Raw genomic sequence first — 22098 nt, 5'->3', positions numbered from 1 at the left:
GCACTGAGAGCTTAAGCTCTTTGATCTGTACTGAACAAAATGTACATCCGATCATATGCACGAAGCTTACACGTAAGTAGTTCTGCGAACTGCATAAACAGAATTATTTATCTTGGACTTATCAACGTATACGACTTTGTTCAATATGGTTTTTAAAAACTTCTCACTAATATGCTGACCAAACAGGACACACCGTTTGTTGGAAAAGTATACAGTCATGTTATGGCAGTCGTTCATTGGCAAGCCTGCTGCAGATTTGACAGTTGAGTTGACAACTTGAACGAGTATGGGTACCCTTAGCCTTACTTGACGGTGTTAATTTATTTGTAAGTTAGTTCAATATCTACACATCATAAGACCTACTAAAAGAGGCCCCTAATCTTAAGTAATCTGTTAAATCGATTGTAAAATGTAATTAGAGTTTTAACTCCTGAGGGACTGGTTAAGTTTTGATTAAATCTCAACAGTTACACTATAATTTGAAACTACCAAACACGAAATCGATTAAAATCATTTATTTGTCCAAAATATAAAGGTAGGTATTCTGCTACAAGTATGATTGTACAAACTACAGACATTTGTTCAATCAAACTTTAACAGTAAAAAAAATATCCAACAGTTTTCATTCTGTTGTGTAAAAGTTTTAACAAGGGTTGTTGTGGTGCTATCACAATCGATAGGACATTGTGTAGTAATTTTTCTACAGGACATTTTTACTCATAGAAAACACGTATTTTCTTTGTTTCTACCAGAAGCTTGATAGTTTATGGTAAATTCTCTTGAGGTCTAGAACCATATATAAAAACTGTAGTGTAGTAAACAAATAGATAAAGTACAAAAATATTTAGTGAACTGGTGAAAATCAACCGTGAGGCCAGACATACACAGCTGGTCGTAATAGACTGTACGTGAGCGCTGTAATAAACGTCGGCGGCCAGAGCATTTTATCAGCAGGTAAAGGGAATCAAAGGGCCGCAGATGTATGTTTAGCCTGTTAGTAACCAGGCAACGATCCTGCATATCGAGCTAGTTAATTGGGCGCATTGTCGCCGCAATTGGCGAATTTGTAAGGTCTCCCGGTCGAAGCGGGTTGTTAAATGTATACTGATTTTGACTTCGATAGGGATCATTATTTGAATCGGTTTATATTCCAATGAACGCGTGTGGAAATCTGTTAGCGAACAATTTGCTAATCTAAGCTGTTTATACAAATTATACTTACCTACGTCTGGAATTTAACGAGGTGTTTCATTAAGAATATTAAGTAATATTTAATCGTCGTGCTAATATGTTTTAGTAAATAAGTAAACATATTACTGATGTGAAAATGTGACGTCTTGGCGAACTTTGTAGGTAGGTACCTATTTCATCAAAAACTGTGTCATTAATGTTTTGATCTATTTGCAATGTTTTCATTCACCGTAAAGTAGGTGTTCACTGATGTTTTTTAATTAATAATAATAATTAATACCTCGAAATCTTCAACGTATTGTCTTAGATTTAAGCCACGACTGCTTGTGTCGATGGGAAAGTTAATAGCAAATATCCGTATGACTACGTTATAATTATTATCATAATTATAGAGAAATTAGGGATTTTATTTCGATTGCGGGATAGTTTTCTTTATATTAAGATCAGTAAGTATTTGTATTCTAGAGTGAACTCAAAATAAAACAACACTAAACATGGACCCATGCATTAAACAGTACTTTGAACTGTGAAGCGCCCTATTTTGGAAATGGCGATTAATATTAAATAGGCATGGAAACCGGCTCGATCGTCATAGATGATTCCCGTATTTTATAAAATTAGGTAATGTGATTTCGATACTTGGACGTTTACCATTTTAATAAAAAATATAAAATAGTTGTAAAATAGTGTAGTAGTACTTAACCCTTTATTTGTCTCTTGTTTTAGTTTAACGACTAAACGATTCACATTGTTGTGTAACTTACAATTTGACAGAAGAACAAAATCAGAAGTATAGTTCATCTTGCGCAACAAAAGTAAGTGGTTCGTGTAGTATATTTGTAAATGATTTTTTTAACTTCAATGAAATTTCGTTTTGAAGAACGAGTACCAAGTGTTGGCACACACTTGCATTTCCAAACTTAGATTTCCACATACGTATTTTGATTCATACTATCGATGCTATGGTGAAGCAACAAACCTACAACTGCAATTACATTAACGGCATGTTCTTAACGAGTTGTAAGACCTTTGTGGATGTGTGGACCCGCGGCATCCAACAGCATCACTCCAGGCGGTAATTAATTGGCTTCCATGTGCACCCGTTACACATGGCACAAAATAACTGATGCATGCTCGATTTATTGAACAACATTCATAATTAATTGCTACTTCAAATTGCGGGAAGGCAAGGAAAACGGTACTCAAACGAAGTAAATTAAAATAAGTTGCAACTACCGATAAATGTAGTTCTGAGAAAATGAACATTCAATATTTCATAGATATTATTTTATCAAGTAACATTTTGTACAATTTAGTTTACCGTCAGTGAATTTAGATGAATATTGCAAAATATTTTTTAGGAATAAAATAGGGAAAAATGCTGAAAGAACCCTAAAAACATAATACTATGTAATCCTAGTATTCCTCTAAGTATTTTATTGCTCTAATTTTCGCCTTGAAAGTAGCAAAAAATTCAAATATTTGAAAGGAAATAAGACCAACTAGTCGGAAATGGTCGGGTGTGATATTGTGCAGTCGTCAACTCGTCACTTTGTAAACATAGCTCCTAAGCAACTGATTAGCGATAACAACTGCATATGAACACACTGAACTGATGTATAACATGTACCTATAATAAGTCAGGTTAGTTCATCGAGTTCCTTAACTTTTGATTATGATTACGCATTAAAATTTTTGAAACTGTAATTTTGACTGTAGTGTGTAATTTTTAGTGATAAGAATATTCAATTAAACGCAGCTAAAATCTTAGCCTATTTTTGTTCACTATTTTTACATTAAATTTTCAAAAGATGTTGATGTAAAAATGGTGCTCAATATTTTAAAACAATAATACATTTTTGATGGCATGCAAAGTCCCCAACCCGCACTTAACCAGTGTGGTGGACTCAAGGCTTTACCCTTCCTTCCTTTAGGAGGACAATCTTGCCCAGAAATGGGAATTACCGTCCCATTTCTGGGCAAGACTGTCCTTAAAAAAAATCAACTACATCTATGTCAGGTTATGTATAGCACTTCTTGAGACCGTCTTACGTCGTTTTATATAATAGAACCACGGTACGTATGAGCGTATTGCTCACGTAATAGTAATTTATAGTTTGTTAAGCCTCGATGTGCAACGCACCGGGGCATTGTGCATAGATAAATGTCAAAGTCAATGTCAAGTTGTATGACGTCGCTAGTTCATTTTCCGTTATTTATACATGAATAACATTTTCTTAAGTCCAACAGAAATGTATATGGCATAATTATAACATATAAGGTAGAGTTCTCGACCATAATAGATTGAAACTAAATCAAATTCTTGTTGCTCGCTGTTTATCACATCGTAGAATTATGAAAATTATTGAAAATGGTGTTAGAAATTACAGATACATGCTCCATTTACTGAAATTACATAATAAAAAAAATCGGTGTGCTGAAAGTACTAGGAATATTCCGACCAGTAAATTGGATGCACTTGCTTATTTTAGTCGATAAGATCTGATAAATGCATTATATTTGAAAAACCTTCAAATAACTTCATTATGACAATCTAGGAAAGTATAGGATATAGCTCGGCCATTTCTACTAACTATCTTTTACATAACGAGGCAGGCGTTTGTGTAATTATTAAATTTCAATCATTTGTTAGAATAATGCCATCCAGAGCTACATTGCTGTTTGATCCGACTTATGCGCAGTCTTGAGGATGATGAATATCGCAGTGAAGACTACGCACTTGCCTGGCGCAGCATCAAACCACAACTAAAAGCTAGTAAATTAATATTTTTAATCAGCCCATCCCTTTGGTCCTTGCATTCCTCTATGTTTCCTGTTTATGATACCGGCGAGTAATGACCCACTTGGCCGAGAACGCTCATTACAGGATGTCGATCGAGTCACAGGTCATACCCTGGATGCGTATGCGAGATTGTATCTATACTTAATGGTATACTGAGCAGAGAGTCAAGGAAGAAATAATGATGGCCGTATATCCCGTACCCTCAGTATATAAAACACGTTAGTTGCCCTTTATATAATAACACATCAATCTTTAGTACACTGTAAAGGTCCAGGCCATTTAAACAGGCCCATCAACGCGTTTCCTGGTGGGAAGCATTCCACCTTAAATGCAATGAAGATGCTAAACGAAATCTACTTAAGGCCTGCTTAATGACTTCTCCGACGCTCCTAAGGACGTTGAAGCAAGCCAAGACATAGCTTTCGACGGAACGCGCTTTTTTGTTAAGGATGCCGAAGGATCCTTTTTCTTGATGATGACAATGAGCGATAAGCCTAAGACGACTTATTGGTTGATAAATATATGTAAGGGTACTTACATAGACGATGGCTTGCGTTTGCGCGTGGCGCTGGCAGGTGCCTGCAGCGGGGGCACAGGCGGGGCGGGCAGCGCTGCCTCGCACCCGGACATCTCGTAGCTATCTGATCCACCACTGTTGAAGAGAATAAATGAAAAATATTTTTAGTAAAACATTCTACACAATAATCAACGAGAGAAACTAATGTGACAATGTAAATATTAGAAGACGACCAGAGGTGGCCAATAACTGAATTGTTCAAATCTCTAGTAAATTACAAGCTAGCTCTAAATACTCGTAAATTAACATAAATAAGTTTATTTTATGCCTGTTTCAAAGCGTTCTCTAGAATAGGTATAGTCTACAATAATTAGTAATAGATCAATTTCGAGAAGAACAACAGTGTGTGATGTAGTATTTTGTAGCAAATATGGAAGATAATGATATAGTTGGAAAATTGCTGTGCCTGTGCATGACGAACTACATGTCCAAAGTCGTCACACGCTCCTACGTGGTGCTTAAATATTAAGTAAGTAGGTGTATGAAATGTAGTACTTTTTTATAGATTTTTCATCCATCAAGTACTTCGTTGTTGAGATTATTTAACAGCAAGAATAAACAACGCTCTTAGCATAAAACTTTACCAACCATTTAGCGTAAGTATATTTAATTGTCGATACCATGACTATCATCACAGAATCTCAATTTCACACTGGAACTATTTAAACTTAGGAACATCAAAATCCGACGTGCATTATAGACGTATTATTCCCATTCCTAATCTATTACCGTCTGTAGAAGGCAAGTGACGTCACAATATCAGCATCATAAATGCAAATAAATTGTTAATGTTTATACAATTAAGTCGATTGTAAACAAGGCGATACTAACTGCCTATTTTGTGATAATCGATTTGATATGTTTTTATTAGGTTCTACACGTGGAAAGCCCTGTTTCATTTTTCGTTGAATTTAAATGCATTCCGTCAAACAACTCTATGAAAAATACCTTAGGTCTAAAGATAAACTTATTTCTTAATTTATTAAACCTTTGCAGGCACTACTGCACTGTTACTTAATTAGTAACACGCATGCTCTTTTCGAAGACCTGGTTGGCTACTGAATCAACTTATAAATACTAAAAACGATGTAGGTATTATGGATAATAATGATAATGTAGTTATTCTTCAATATATGTAAGACCACAGAATCAAATGTTTTTGCGTATTCTTAATTTCGTAAAAATATCACTATTTTTTAATAAAATAGTGTTATATATACTCTTGGCATAATATCCGGATTCGAAATATCTTAGAATGGTAAACGGTATAGTGTACTGACTAATGAGAGAGTTTCCGTTTGCGCGGGTCGTGGTGGCTTGAATGCGAGTTGTTCTGCATCGCAGATTGGTGGGGCTCCTGTGTGATCATCCCTCCGCCTGCGTCGGCGCAGGACACCCCCGCGCCCCCCACGCCGCCGCTGCTTAGCGCCGTCAGCTCATACGCCTGTGCCGCGCTCGCGCTTGCCCTGTGCAACAACAAATAATAACGTTCATTATTTGAATTTCTGGCATCTTTTGGGTTGGCAGTCTCATAGTAAATATTGGGCAATATTGGCAATATAAATATTTTTAAATCCTGCGATGGACATAAGAGAGGCAGTATGTTCATTTTCTACGATTTGAATAAATACTACGTAAGTACTATATGTTAATATGTCTTATTATTGGCGACTTTCAAATATTTTTATCGGTGCTAAGCTCACTTGATTATTTTTTAAATTATTTAATCACAAAATAAGTAGACAACGAAAAACAATAACACGTAGCAGTAAACAAGTTGCATGACGCTCACACGAGACAGGAAAATCTTAATGGACTTTGGTCATATCGTGATTTGTGACGTAGATAATAATTACCGCAGCGTGTGATACTACAAGCGAAATATTGAAAATAATATTCGTCACAGTGAGAAGATTGGTTCGTTGTTGATTAGATTATTAATTAGTAATGCATGCGGCGAGTGAGAGAGTCGCTCGCGAATGCACTGCGGCAACCTTGACATTGGTTTGCGCGAGCGCAACGGCAGCGGACGAAGCGGCGCACGCGCACTCATCAACTCACACACACACATACATCATAGTTAAACATAACTATAATAATAGAATATCGCTTGTGTGTGCTCTGGTCAGCAAATAACAGATAATTTACATGGTTGCTTCATGGTGTTTCTTAGCCGTAGCCTTATGAAGAAAACCACAATCTATGACGCGTTGTGACGTAGAGTGGTACTCTACTACGCCAATCTAAAGAGGAACAAGTTATTCGTTTGGGAAAAATTATGATTAGCATTATGTAGTAAGTAGTAATAGCAAAAATGGGACTAACGTTAGCTGGTACATTGTGCGATGTAGTAGAAGGAGATCAAATCACAGGTGATGTCCGTAAAGAGCGCCGGCGTCAGAGGTGCGCGCGCGCCGGTAACACATACACTGTTACGTTTCCAAGCCAAATAAATGTACTGTGCAAATTCGTGACATGGTGAGGGAACGATTATATTACGCTGACGTTGCGATATCGTACTAATACATTCAAATCGTTTTAGGTACAAAGCAAAATTAATTTAGGGTATATAATCATATTATGTCGGCATAATGTAGGACTTTTACTCAAATATTATCAGTAGGTACTACAAGACTAAAAGAAAATCTGTGCTGTATGTAAGTCTCTAAACAACCAAAAAAAATTAATGTCTTTAAATTTGAGACTACAGTACCTACTAAGTAAGTTTTACAGCGATTGTACGCATATAGTTGCAACCACATCGCCAAATATACTTTATGCCATCAAAAACATTTTGTAAAAAACCTCAAGTCTCGCCGTAAAAAGTAGTGAGATCTATATAATACCAAGTCGATTAATCTATTTAGTCTCTACTTAAAGGACCTTCTGTCTTAAGTTATTACGTATGTTATTATCATGCCAATTTTTTTAAAAATACCTCTAAAACAAATAGACCGACCTGGCCATCGCATGATTTGATTATTAGTATGTATACACTACACAGCACGACGAGAAGTTAATGCTCCTGAATTGTTAATGGCGATTTGTGTTTTCTTGCGATGACCAAGTCGATCTATTTGTTTTAAAGGTATTTTTTTTTAAATTGGCATGATAATAACATACGTAATAACTTAATACAAAAGGTCCTTTAAGTAGAGACTAAATAGATTAATCGACTTGGTATTATATAGATCTCACTACTTTTTACGGCGAGACTTGAGGTTTTTTACAAAATGTTTTTGATGGCATCTCACTTCTTTTTGTAGAGCGAACATAAGTCCAATTTGTATGGAAAGACGTTTTTTTTTTCATAATTCAACATATTTTCCTATGGGAATGTTGTTCAGTTTCATGGGCTAAACACCCTTACCCACCCTATACCCCCTCCCGTTATGCCTCATATAGAAGGTACCTATTTAGACCTATTTATTTTTATTTTATTTTCTACAGTAATAATAATTCATTAACTGCAAATGTAACCTTGTAATCTTATACATTTATATGGGATTACAAAGTTATTGTTGCAGTTGGTGTATTTAGAAAACTGGACCGAAATTAGAAAATATTAAATTTTTCCCATGATTAAGACACTAAACCCTATTTGTATTCTAAATTTTAAGCTTCTAAGTCTGCTAGAAGTACCTTAGACTTTTGATGATCGGTGAGTCAGTGAGTCAGTGAATCAGTGAGTGACAAAATTCAAAATTTTAACAAGTTGTCATTCTTAAACTACTGGTTCGAATTGACTGAAATTTTAAATATACCGTGTTTATACAATGACTGATTAGTTGCTGAAAATCCAGGCTTCTTGTTTTATCCACAAAGAAATAATGGGGGGGTCAAAAATAGCCCGAATTGCTTCGAGAAAAGGATGTTACGGCCGTGCCGCTTTTTTTTGCTCGACTTGCGGGGGCACTTCCGTGCCCCCAGATAACTGCAACTGGCGCCTGCATACAATAAACAGTACTTATAATCAGAAACAATGTAAACACTAGCCGTAGGAAAGATAACGAACCAATAAATTCAATCGATAAAGTATCATACATTAGCGTGTTCATAAAGACAATTGACGTCTTGAACGAACATTATTAGGTCGAATACTGTACTAACAATAACATACATCTGGAGCATGCACTTTAGGTAGTTGCATCTCATGCCTGATTGGAAGATGACTGATGGCACGAGTATAGAAGAACGTGAATAAATCTGAACTAATATTCATACAATACAATGTAGTGCGGCATTCATTTTGTAGGAATTCTGTTTATATATTACGGACTTTTGTTTATTGTCTAACATCGTGCTTGTTTCAGTCAAAGGAGTCAGTAATGTTCCAGTACTGTTACACTTAATTTTAGATTTTTGAGCTTTGTCTCTTTTCAACTTAACTGTTTCTTGTACTCTTCATGTGGTTTAAGAAAAAAATGCACATGCAGATCGAATATTTATCGACAAAGACAGTATAAATTGTAAATCTATCCGTGATGCATATGCATAATATGTAGATAAGTTATTTATAACGGACAAATCGTCGGGACACAACCGGCACTAGCATACGACACAAACAATGCGCTTATGACCTACATATAAATGTACGTATATGCAATTTTTCCTGGTTGCCGAGTTCCATGTGCGATAGATATCGGCAACTAAATTAACACTGGCATTTTAAAGATTATATTCGCATATACCATAAACAGCAAATACCACTAGTACTATTCTTGGAAATATTCAGTGCCTTTTCTAGGAAAAGCTCAAGATAACATATCATACTTGGCACAATTGTTTAAATTACCAGATTTGCCTTCGAATTTTTTTGCAAACAAGTATCTGAATGACTACTCTATAACTTCGGGATAATAAACGAACATTTGCTACAATCAGCATACTAATACGTAGTTCTCTCCTTATACATTTTTTCTTGACCCATAACGGGGGAGGTGTTAGGCCTCGAGTCCACCACTTAGGCCAAGTGCCGGTTGGGAACTCTGCATGCCGTCCAAAAAAGTATCAAATCATTAAATTTTATAGGACAGATATAATTCATTTTACAAGTCAGGCGATATTTAAATGTATTTCATATCTGAAGCATTGATGACGCCGAGGCACTTAACATGGAGTAGACAAGTCACTACAAACCTAGAGTCATAGAGTCATGACGCAGTTTTGTACTGCTAATTATTGCATCACCATTACGCTGCGTGTTTTTCCCGGTAGAAGTGGCCACCTCTCAATCGGTACTAGTCTAACATGAACACGTAATATTATGCATGTTTAGTAATAAATTGTGATTCATTGACTGCATACAGATTTTAAGGCGACCATTGATGAATTATTCTTAAGTCCCTTTTACCATTGAATAAAGCAACAATGAAGAAGTGAACTCCCGCATGTGTTTTTGACGGAGATAGTTTTGGGGACAAAACAAACATTCAACCATAACTTTATATATAAAAATGAACCACCAAATGTGTTGCTAAGCGCAAAACTCAAAAAAAAGGGTAAACTAATACAAAATTATTATTAATTTTGTAAAACACGGGAAAGGTTTCTTAAGATAGTAAAAACAAACAGAAAATTCGTAAACGAAGACGTGCGGGTCGGTCAGTAAAAGACAAAGACTGAAATCTCTAAAAATCAATCCAGAGCAATGAAAAACTTTCTTGCAATAGAATCCCAGTGAATAAGGAAAATCAACACTCGAGGTGGATTAGAGGCTGTTTAGAAACTCTTCTAAAACTACCAGTACATACACTTGAAGTTATGGCTCGATAAACGAATGAAGCCGTATTATCGCTACACGGATATAAGTAGAAGTACCTTCGGCTGCGCGTGTAAACATTACCTATTGTGAACTAGTTGTACGAGGAATACGAGACTTGTACGGAAACTATTATTATTTTACAGAGATCTGGCCAAAAAGTTTATGTACTTCTATTATATTCTGTGTATTACATACACACTTTGCATAATATTACGCCTTTCTCTCAAAGGCAAAAACCAAAGAACGCTACTTGGTCCTAATAAACTTCCCTTGCCTCATTCACATAGATACATCTTGTTATACAGGACCGCCGGTTACGAGTACTTCGCATCTGATATTTTATCAAGACATCACCGATATGATCTGTGTATGTATTTCTAGGGCGCCCTCCCGGCGTTTATATTACACAACCTACAAATGTGTTAAACTCTCCAAAGTTATCGTAGTTTGTCTCAAATATAATTGCATGACAATACCGGTGATTCGTACAATAGAAACTTGACTAATGAAAATTATTACCCATTTAGTTGTGTATAATGGTTTGCATAATTATTTAGCAATCAAACTATATTTAGCCAAACATACATTCCAAATTGTAAAGGCGTAGGTAGAGCTAGCTAAAAAACAAACTGAGTTTACGTCTCAGTCTCATCTTACAAAAAGTCACCAAACTACGTATTCCATATTTCATTACAAAAAAGGACAAAAGACAGTGGTCATTAATTTCTTCAGGTCGTTTCCATGGTAATTAGGTTTGATGACGTCAAGACAGTAATATTCAACCACACTAATTATTTCAAAGGCAGTCATGTTACTAAAAACAACATCCCATAATTTAGCGATTGTTAATATGTTTGGCAGAAAAATACTCTAATACAAGCCACATTCTTCTGAAAATACATTTAATGATGATAAAATTATTTTAGTGATTCCAGAATTTCGTATTATTTGAGTGCTGTTCGTGTGTGTTGGATTGTGTGTTACTATTCTAGATAAGAATTGTGTATGTGCAAATCATGCTGTTTCGTCTTTATTATTTTGTCACAAGGCTGCCTACTAAGTTTGACGTACTTGCTTAACATATTTCTTCTTCTATTGTTACAAAACAGGAAATGTCGACGTTATTTATTTTCGAATTATATATCTACCTACCCATTGATTAAAACGCATTATTGTATTTTTTTACGTTTGACAAAGAATGCAATATTTTTCATATCAATTTTTGAATCGCTTAAAAGGCAATTTTGTGAAGTGCTGAAATACTCATAGCCTCGCCATTTGCACTTAATTCAATATTTAATGCCAGTTCCTATAAAGACTAATACCTAAAGAGAAGTAAATTCATAAACTAACTTTGACTTTGTAACAGCCACAGGAGCTAGTTTTCCAAAGACGACGACATCTAAGCGTAGTATGCACGAGTATCATCATTCAAGTGGTATTGGTGAACCGCGGTGCGGATATGCGGAAGTATCGCGACCTTGTCGTGACCAGTGATACTACTACTCCCCCCCTCACGCCCGCGCCACCTTCTCCCCTCGCGGCTTCGTATCACATCAACTCGAGTGGACAATGTTACGTGTTTCCATATATCACGCTCCATCGCTGTATTCATACAACGTTTATTTGCAAAAAGGCTTTGACTATACTCTTTAATAGCTGGAATTAATTATTTTATATTGATACGCTTTTAATCCATGAATGTGGTGAAAATTTAGTGGTAAAGGATTTACTGCAATGAATAGAGGATCACTTAGTGGAGTATAATAGCAATGGAAAAAACAGTCAGCAATATAAAATATTACAGGTTGTTATTTGTATATTTTTGATGTAATATTAAACAGATTTATTTATACTTGCAACAGAATTGGAATTTGGAATGACACCGGGATAATATAAAAATAATTTAGGGTATTTATGAAGGGACTGCGTCTTACCTAAAGAAAATAAGATGCCTTAGTTAGCCAAAACACCTAGTCACCTTTTCCTATGACGTGAATTTTGACAATAGAACATGTTTATGTAATTGTTGTACAAACTGTCTGCTATCGTTGTTTTGCGCAAGTTCATACGTAATGGCGCGTATTGTCTGTCTGTACTCTTGTTTACAGTTGCAAAGATAAGATAATCGTAAGATATAGGTAACTTGTGAATTGGCAGCTCTTTCTTTATCTCTGCAGTTTAGAACATACTATGATAAATGATTAGAATATTGAAAACATGTCCTTGACAGTTCAAGAGACCTTTGATCAAGAAGTAATCGGGTCGAGAATTTTAGACAACTATTATTGAAGGTTGCTGTAAGAATATTCATAATCAAATCGAACTTTTTCATTAAACGTGTTTGTCAATTGTAAGTTGTGTCAGATAGTGACTCTACAGAACACTGGTAGACGAAATCTTGATACCACTTCTGATGATATCAAATTGAAAATCATTCAGGAATTCCTTTTTCACGGGTAGATATATATGCAATAAAATGATTTAAATAACAAAGGTAATAATACCTATAACCGGTTGCCGTAGATTATTGTAAAATCTAGTTTCCAACGGACTGCCCTCGTGGCGCAGTGGTTTAGGTCGCCACGCTGCTAAGGTGCATTGCGCCGTAAGGTCGTGGGGTCGATTCTCACACGGAACAATTATAATTATTATTTGTGCAATCCACAATTAATTATTATAATAAAGTCTCTCTGGGTCTAGTTGTCCTCTGTGTCCGTTGTTTGTATCCCCACGACATACGAGCAATTCTTAGTGCGGAAGTTGTCTTCACAAAAGGGAAAAAAGAATCTTGAAAAAAAATAACACGCTGAAAGGACTACGAGAGTTTGTATGAAAATATTGTTTACACATCAAACATAATTAAACCGGAAGAAAACAGAGTGGTTTGTTTGAATTGTGGTACTTTTCCTGGTGGCAATCTTCAAGAGTTCCAGTGCCTCGTGAGAAAAACGTGATATTTTGTCAAAGGAGTGAATCGCATGATTTGTTACAGGCACAAAGTATTATCCGGAAGATTTTTGGTTATGAAGGTCAATTTTACAAGGTGAAGGTTACTGTGAAAGGCTGAAGGGTTGTGTAACTTGCAACGAAGCGAGCAACTCTTGGCTTTTGTATGTATGAGCTCTTTATTAGAAAACTTTCCAGACTTTCTTAGTACTCCCATTTTTATTTCTAAGAATTTTCTCCTCACGATACAATTTGCTCCAGTTACCCATAGTAGCTCAAGGTACATTAAAATATGGGTCATGTTATGAAATTTTATTGTAAAGGATGTTATTTCCGCGACAAAATAATAAAACCAAAAGTACCGTACACGTTTTGTTTGAAGGATTTAGACGAAGCTATAGCAGTACAGCGTAAGAAATAAAAACGTATATCAAAATTCAAAATCATATTTTTGAAACTTTGAAATTCAAATGTCATTAACAGGTATTTTGCAAATACATAAACACAAGATAAAATATACTTAAATTAGACAGAGACGGAAACTAATATTAAACAAAACCTTGTGTTACATTTAGAGTGTATTAATAATGAAGTAAAGTGGACACTACAATGCAGCGTATTACCGAGAAGAATGCAAAAATATGCGATTTCGGATCGATTATGAAACAAGGACTAAATGTGGTGCGCAAAACACTTGATATGCTAAACAATACTACTTGTACCTACACCTCACGTAGTAATGCCGGCGATACCTAATTTTATAGTCATACTATAAGTTTGAAAATTTCCAAAACATCTACGATATATTTACTTACTGACTGAAATGTTGTGGCACCCGTAGCCAGTTGCGCGGTAAACGATCTGAGGGTTAAGCAACCCCTGGCGCGGTCATTCCATAGATGGGAGACTGCATAGTGGTATTTGAGCTGGGTGTCTCCGTGCTTCGGAGGGCACGTAAAAAGTCGGTTCCGGTTGTTGTCAATTAAGAAAGCAGTCGTTAAGCCACGTCAAAACACCTTCGGGCGACTTGAACAACTTTGACACTAGGTTGACTACTAACCATATGATAAGAAGAAGAAGACTTATAAGCAACTGAAAATTTGATTTAGATTTACTTAGATTACCTTCAACTAGTGACATCGTCGATGTACTGAATGAGTGAAAATCAAAGTTCATTGCTGTTAATTGTAAAAGAAATAAAGAGAGTATTCACTTTCAAATTAGACTGCATACGCCAAATACTATAATTTTTACTCCGTTTATTGCAGTTGAAAATAGAGCATTAATTATAGGTGAGGAAAAACATCGAACACGACACTTGATGATTGTGTTCGAGCAATTTATAAATATGGGGGAATGTTTGTTTATTTCGCAAAAGAGTGATATGAACTCTTTGTTTATTGCGTATACTTAAGTATACTATGTGTAAAACTACTTAACTGCGGTGTAATAGTACCTACGCGACTTTTTTAGTTTTTAGTTTCAGACGTGAGTTATTTTTTTATGTAAGGAGTCGACAGCGTATAAGTCAAACTGAACAGTATTATAATCAGGCCTGCTAGCTTACCTTTGACAGAATCGAATTCGAATTCCATTGAATCAGATTCGAGGTAATGTCAAACCGAACTCTTTAATTCCGAACCAGCGAATGATTAAAAGCTGGTTCGAAGTGAAACTAATTAGATTGTTTCATCCAGATTAATATCATTCTAAACCAGTGTTTGATCAAGTTAGTTTGGAATTTAAAAGTAGGTACAATTTGACATAAGCTCGAACCTGGTTGAATCGAATTTAAATTCGGTTCTGTCAGAAGTAAGCCTAATGATCTTTGTTTACAACTATGATCGATTGGTAGCACCTTCATATTTTACTCTTCATAAAATAAGCAATTGTTGATGAAGCCTTCGAGTTTGTTTACAAGCCGACTTTTACAATGGACTTTTGACTTACAACACCTTAACTTATTACACAAAGCTTCTAAATGTATATGACGATGAACAAAGGTTTGTTAACAAACTACATATGAACTTGGTAGGTCCTTGCTAGGAGTATTATAGCAAATGAGCCTGTTTGTTACGAGATTCGCTTATTCATCAAATAACAGGTTATGAGGACGCCGGTGGTGTGACTTATCTATCAACTTGACCCATTACATGACATAATAACAGGTCATTTAATATTATTATACAAGTAGTGATTACCACATAAAATACTATAATGAAGAGAACTTTTATCATCTACTGGCGGACTGGCTTGACTTTCCGGGTATAGTAATATTTTATCCCGTTGATTACATTTCCACGGTAATTTTGATCCCATCTATCCAAGTTGTCTCGACAGCTACGAATTTATAAAAAAAGAAATATTCAATTTGGTGAAGTCGTCCAAACGTTATGCTCGTGCATACTTTTTCAAGTATTCTTTTTTATTTCTATAGATTACAAAATGATATAGATATTAATATTCCAGTTTCTTAGTCCAAAATCTAAAAAATATAAAACTCAATTTCATATTTTTGAAACCCAAGCAAATAAATATCCAATTTATCGTCGGAAGCCTGAAGATGTCTCCGTAATATAACTATGGGCACTATTATGTATTCCATAGGTTAGGGAGCGGTGGACGTCTGGCCACTCGTCCACCAAGTTTTATTGATATCGTATATAATAACAGAACACATTACTTTTTACGCATCTTATTATTTTGAAAAATATACCTATCGTTCGTGTGGCATTTGAGGAGTGTTTATAAATAAAGAACTGTGCCACATTTGGAATAATAGATGCTAAAAACTGGTTTCTAAAAGCTTCATAGTAATGATTCTGTATTAAAATATCTTGTTTGGAACGAAATATTATTGAGGAATTACATAAGATGATGCCTATAGAAATACCTCTTACAATTATTTTGTAAAAGCGACTTTAAGCAAGGAGAGTGTATTTCTAATACTTCGACGCGTCCTCGTTTTACTTCCCAGCTTGAGCTTTTACGAACCTATCATCATGCAAACACAGTACATGGTTTGCATTGAACAAAACCGAATCAAAATTTTTTGACTGAAGATCACATATTTTCTTTAAGATAAATACTATCTTAAAGCCCAATCAACAGCTTCTTCTTCTTAGCAGAAGTAAAAGAAAAATCGCAACAGCAGAACCGCGCGAATTACATAGTTACATTTTGTCCTGCATTCCCGTCTTACACACCCGAAAAGGTATAAAAACAATGCGTGTAAAAACTAAGCTCTGTATCCAGAATCCGTGAACGACAGTCACAAGAATAGCTCGCGGATACAAACACGCAAACCGCGGTGCAACGTATCTGAGTCACTTTGCCACGGAAATGCAACTCGCGTTGCGTAACACGGCGTAATACATACATACATACATACATACGTACATACATACATACACACGTACATACATTTGTACAGCAATGCCGCGGCTCTATGTACACAAGAACGCTAGTGTTTAATCTTAACAAGGTTAGCCTTGACAAATAGTGATTTGTTTCCAGTTCGCAAAAAATGTGTGTGAAAGAGTCATTTAATTTTATGATTGCGATTTTTAAGATATTGATAAAGCTACAGTCGCCTCTAATGCATATGATTAAAGGAACAACTAAACTGTTATTGTTTTTCCCGCTGTAATTGGAAATTCAATTTACAGCTAATTTCTTCTTATTTCTTTCTTTATAGAATAGTAGTTCAAAACCAATTACTAATTCAAAGCAATTCCTAATCGATATGTAAATCGTTTTTAACGAAAACCTTAACAAGGTCATCGAAGATTCGAGACTTTATCAGACGTAACAAGCCATTATGCACTCATAAGTTCCACAAAAGAATTGCGGTCTAACCGCTCTGGAATGAAATTTTTTTTGTATTTGAAAAGGAAACCTTGTTGAAAGCATGACGTAACGACAGTACAAGGTCAGACAGATTGTTAAAAACAATTTGGTATTCTTTTTAATACACAATTATTTTCATTTTCACTGTAGAACACTCACCTTTCTTATCTAATTGAAATTAGACATATTTAAGGAAATATCTACGTTGTGATCGTCCGTCTACCAATGCATGCTATAACATCGTAATTGTGTATCTCTCATAAGAATATAAGGGCAACATAAGTATTCAACTAGAAGCGTACGACAAAAATAAGTAAGCTTGTTCGACAGGGCACCGTCAAGTTACTCAGTGGCTAGTATAGAGTTCGTAATCACCGAGCGATGACCGCATTGTGCGACAGTCATCAGCAGAAACTTCTAACTTACTGATACACAAGATAGCAATGCAAGACGTTATATTGTACAATATATACAAGTCGTTCTCGCTGTCTCCAGCTGCGAGCGTCCCGTCATTGCGGGGGTGTGAGTTCCGAAGGCTATATTCTCTTTAGATAGGTTTTCTTAGCGAGAGGAAAGTTGGTTTTTGTCGAGTCAGTCACGGCTTGGATGCCGGGGCGGGGCAAGCGGCGCGGTAGGCGGCCTTATACGAAGTACGCCCACTCGCCCTCACCCGCCTATGTCGCGGAATCTTGCGATGTCTAAAAACTTACGACGCCAAAATGCGATAAGCTACAGCTGCAATCCTCATAATCCCTCTATCCCTTGAACAATACCGGGACTTTTTATTTGTTTATGAAATATAGTTGCCTGATTTATGTCGTTTAAGGTTGTCGTATAACATTTTAGTTGATTTTTTTATGCTAGTGTTTACTACGAGAGTTTCACATACCTACTCTACGCCTAGGTATGATGGTCGCTATACATTGGAAATATGATTGTTTTGCTACAGTTTACAAGGTACGAGAAAATGCAAGTGTTATTTTCGAACTTAGAAGTTGAAACTCAAAAATAAAAGGAAGACTAGAAAATTCTATGTTCGCAAACCGGTTAAGAATGAATTCAAAATGCTGCTAATCTGTTTTGAGATTCTTTGATTTGAGAGAACGTTCTATAATCTTACAAAATTATAATATTCTATTTTTGTATTAATTATGTTAATGTATGCATTATTCAAGTATTTTTTCGTTCAGATTACGTATTATAATTACGGTTTTAATTACTTTTTTGGTTCCTAAGTTCTAGTAGGAACGTGGAAAAATGGCTGGTCCACGACAACGACAACTGCCGCACTATGAACTGCTCTTGTGACGCGAGGACTTTAACAAACAACGGACACAAAGCACGACCAGACCCGAAACCATTATTTGGGGATCGCACAAATAATTGTCCCGTGTGCGAATCAAATCTACGACCACCTGACACAATGGTAGCGGCGGCGTGGTGACCTAGACCACTGCGCCACAGAGGCAGTCTTCTTTCAGTCCAGTCTTAACCACAGTAGCCCAGCGAGTAAAACAATACCATTAGAAATACGCTATACAAATAATACATAATACATATTATATGATGTGGTTACAGTTGTTATTTAAGCTATCACCTTGGACTTGTGTCGTCACACGCGTCACCGCAACCAAACTTAGTCAATTAGCAGCGGTCCTTGACCCGACTCATAAGTACCTCTATTATTTGTATCATACTACATTCGCAAATAGAAATCGTGTATTCTAATATTATAAAATATATTGTCTGCATTACCCATCGTATGAATGGATATTGCGACCGTATCAATATCAGTAAGAAAGCGGCTTATCGATATAAGCTTATTTTACAATTATTGAATTGGGTTCAGCCCTTAAGAAGTAATACACATTGTCTTTCTATACTTTTCTAACAGTGAAACTTGGATAGGTAATGATGGGCCTGTTGGTGTTGGTGTAATCTCTAATACGGAACAGACAAATCATTTTTGTGAGCGGAAACCCATCTTATACTTGACCTGAGCCACGCCGCTTATACAAATACTTATGCCATCCGTCACTGGTTACAACGGATAAAACAGTCAACAACATATAAAATTATGTAAAAAATAAAAAGTTTGTGTACTTCAAGAAATCTGTTCATAAAGTTTTTCAAATTAATTATTTCTAATTCGCATTAAAGTTTATTCGCACAAAATGGTATCGACTTTGCGAAACTGTTTAAAAGTGAACCGATATAAATTGAAACTGCGTACGACTTCGTTCAACGGCACCTGTGTGGCTTCACTACCTATTGCTAATACAATAATACTAATTAATTTAACAAAACATCAATCATAATCGTTCGTTTACCGCGCCCTGTCAGTTTGGCACCTTGAAGGGTTAATTTACACCCACCCACCAAAGACCCACCAACTTTAGAGTTTATTTCGGAGTTGGAGACCTCCGAGCTATTATTGTCTTCGTGATTTTTTGTACGCTGTATATGTTTCTTTATAAAAGAGAATAAAAGTTAGTTAATTTTACTGAACGGAATAATAACGTGAGTAGCAAAGTTTTGGACCTTGTAGGGTTCATTTATACCAACCCTACAAAAAACCCGCCGACTATTAAGTTAACTTTGGAGTTGTGGACCTTTGAACAATTGTCCTCGTATATTTTTATATCAATCAACAATAAACAATCAATTGAACTAAACGGAATACTAATGTGAGTAGATTTGTGTTTTGGAGCAGTCAGCAACTCAAACCCAATTTCAATGAAAATACACTTAGGTTTCTTTTTTAATATTATGCTTAGTGACACTCCTCTTAAATGTTTTTAAAAAATATTTATTTCAGCCAGTTCTAATTGTCAGTGCTTTAGCATCTAAGCACAGGTGAGGGTCTAAAGGCAGTTTACATGTTGACACCAGTTTAGCACAACAAAGAAAATACTTATCGAACAAATGTGTGGTGTAATATTACTCAATCTCAATGTTGTTATTAAATATTGCATTGTTAAGAGTAAGCACAACGACTTGCACACCTGGCCGCCATTGTTCCTTCTAGCTCGGGTTAACTGACTAGACGCTACATAGCATACTATGCTATTAGGTCGGGGAAAAAGTCTTTTCGCAAGTATGTACGAACTTGTAATAAAATCTCTTTGGCTTCAAGAATCACAAATGAGTATACAGTTCATTAGGTTTCTTTCAGTGAGCTCGTGAGGTACCCAAATATCGAGCTTTTTTGTGTAGAGAAAAGACTTAATTACAAGTACATACAATATACATACTATAATGCGAAAATACTTTTTCCCCGACCTAATACATAAATGTTGCTTACCAAGTAAATAATTGTAATCAAAGTAACATTAAAATTTCCGATATTCCAACAGCAGAGATATTAATTACAGTAAAAATGTATGGTGTATTCATTATAGGTAATCTGTGAGCGATGACATGTTTTTAAACGGAATCGTTTTTAATTAGTACTTACACCAAAGTTATAAAATATGAGTTTTCAATAAAGAAGGTTGGACGGAAAATTATGCGGGTTCTGTTTACTTTTTTAACATCATGCCTTTGCTTTACTGGAATGTTAAAATAATGAATAATAGTATTGAAACGAGCAATACTTAGCTACACGTTATCAAATAATCTTCAAACAGAAGAACGTAAAACTAACACGCGTTGAAAGGTTTTTTTACAAAGCGACCACACGAACTTGCATATCTGAGGTTTTCTCTTTATTTCAAAAGTAGAGTAAAAAATTATAAAATCCATGACATCTTGAAAACCGGTGACCGATTCATACATTTCAAACACCGGTCCATGTTAGAAAAGGATTAGAAAAAATATTTTGCCGTTTGAACATTATTCCCTTGTGCTTTGTTGGGAACCGCCGAGACCTTTTCACGTATTACAAAAGACAAAGGATTATTTCATGTCCTTCCGTGATATTTGGTGAAAACTGCAGCAGTTTCTGTGAAACGGTGGAGTAAAGAAAGGACGTCCACGTGACTGGTCGCGATCAAAGCGCGAATACCGAGAATTGTGTGCCTTTATTAAAATTTTCATATTTTCGTTAAATAGTGATCTGTAAAATAAATGTTATGTTTTATTGTCTGGAGTTGTGTAAATAAATTTATAGCTCGTTTATTTATTCAATTAAATAAATTTGTTTGGTATGGTCCCGAATATATTTTTTGTTAGGTTACAACAGCTTTGTACTTTGGAGGACAATCAGAAAGCTGCCGCACAGAGGCAAACAAAGGTTTTGGAACAGCTTATTTTGTACAAAAGTTGACTTGTTTGACAATTTGACAAAAGGAAGTATTGATAGTTAAAAACTCATAGAAATATGTTAGAATCACATGTCAAGTCACGGGTCAGTTTCAGTGAGCTCATCTGATTTGACTTTACAATGGCTTGTCTGTGCACTCGGTCTCTTATATCATATGAATTATAATCGAGTATATTTCCCTTCGCTAGATACATGCATGCATATCCCTTGTAATACGATACTATATAAAAGGCTCTCTTTGTATTTTGTGCAGTGTTCCTAAAAAATGTAAAAGGATTGATGACGAATAGACAGCATGTCGTTAACAGACGTGGTCAAAGGACGCCAGGCCTGGCTCCTGCATAGGTTTTTAAATAGAGCAAACACTTGTGTATGCCACAACAATTGTTTCGCGTTTGAAGCAACGTCTGCGATTGGTTTTGCCGTACAATTTTATGAAGCTATCATTCATGAGTGTGGAGCTTTTTACTTCTAGGATTTAATCATTTTATTCCGCAGCACTGGCGGAGAGCTGGATTTATAAATTTTCAACAATTATATTACAGACAAATATAGTCAAATATTTACACATCAAGTAAAGATATCAGAAAATTCACCTCAATTTAAGAAGCTAAAAATTACTGATTATAATTTTGCCACAAATATCTATAAGTGGTTATATCACTAAACTACTATTAATTTGGAATAACGAATACAAAAAG

General features: G+C 35.5%; 1 protein-coding gene across 11 annotated transcripts in view; it reads right to left on the bottom strand.

Moving 5' to 3' along the window:
- The window catches only part of cyc (basic helix-loop-helix ARNT-like protein cyc), an 81938-nt gene that overhangs the window by 12854 nt on the left and 46986 nt on the right, over positions 1–22098 (bottom strand). For 9 of the 11 annotated variants that reach the window (XM_076135428.1, XM_076135427.1, XM_076135424.1 and 6 more), the window contains 2 exons: positions 5852–6037; positions 4533–4646 (listed from right to left, as the gene is read on the bottom strand). In XM_076135428.1, the coding sequence (XP_075991543.1) occupies positions 4533–4646; positions 5852–6037 (300 nt within the window). Of the gene's footprint in view, positions 1–4532; positions 4647–5851; positions 6038–6896; positions 6926–22098 lie in introns of those variants that run through there. The other 2 variants (XM_076135429.1, XM_076135433.1) reach the window with 2 other exon arrangements.

This window comes from Anticarsia gemmatalis, chromosome Z (assembly GCF_050436995.1).
Source record: "Anticarsia gemmatalis isolate Benzon Research Colony breed Stoneville strain chromosome Z, ilAntGemm2 primary, whole genome shotgun sequence".
In the NCBI taxonomy this organism is placed as follows: Eukaryota; Metazoa; Arthropoda; class Insecta; order Lepidoptera; family Erebidae; genus Anticarsia; species Anticarsia gemmatalis.
This window is presented reverse-complemented; position numbering and strand designations above follow the sequence as displayed.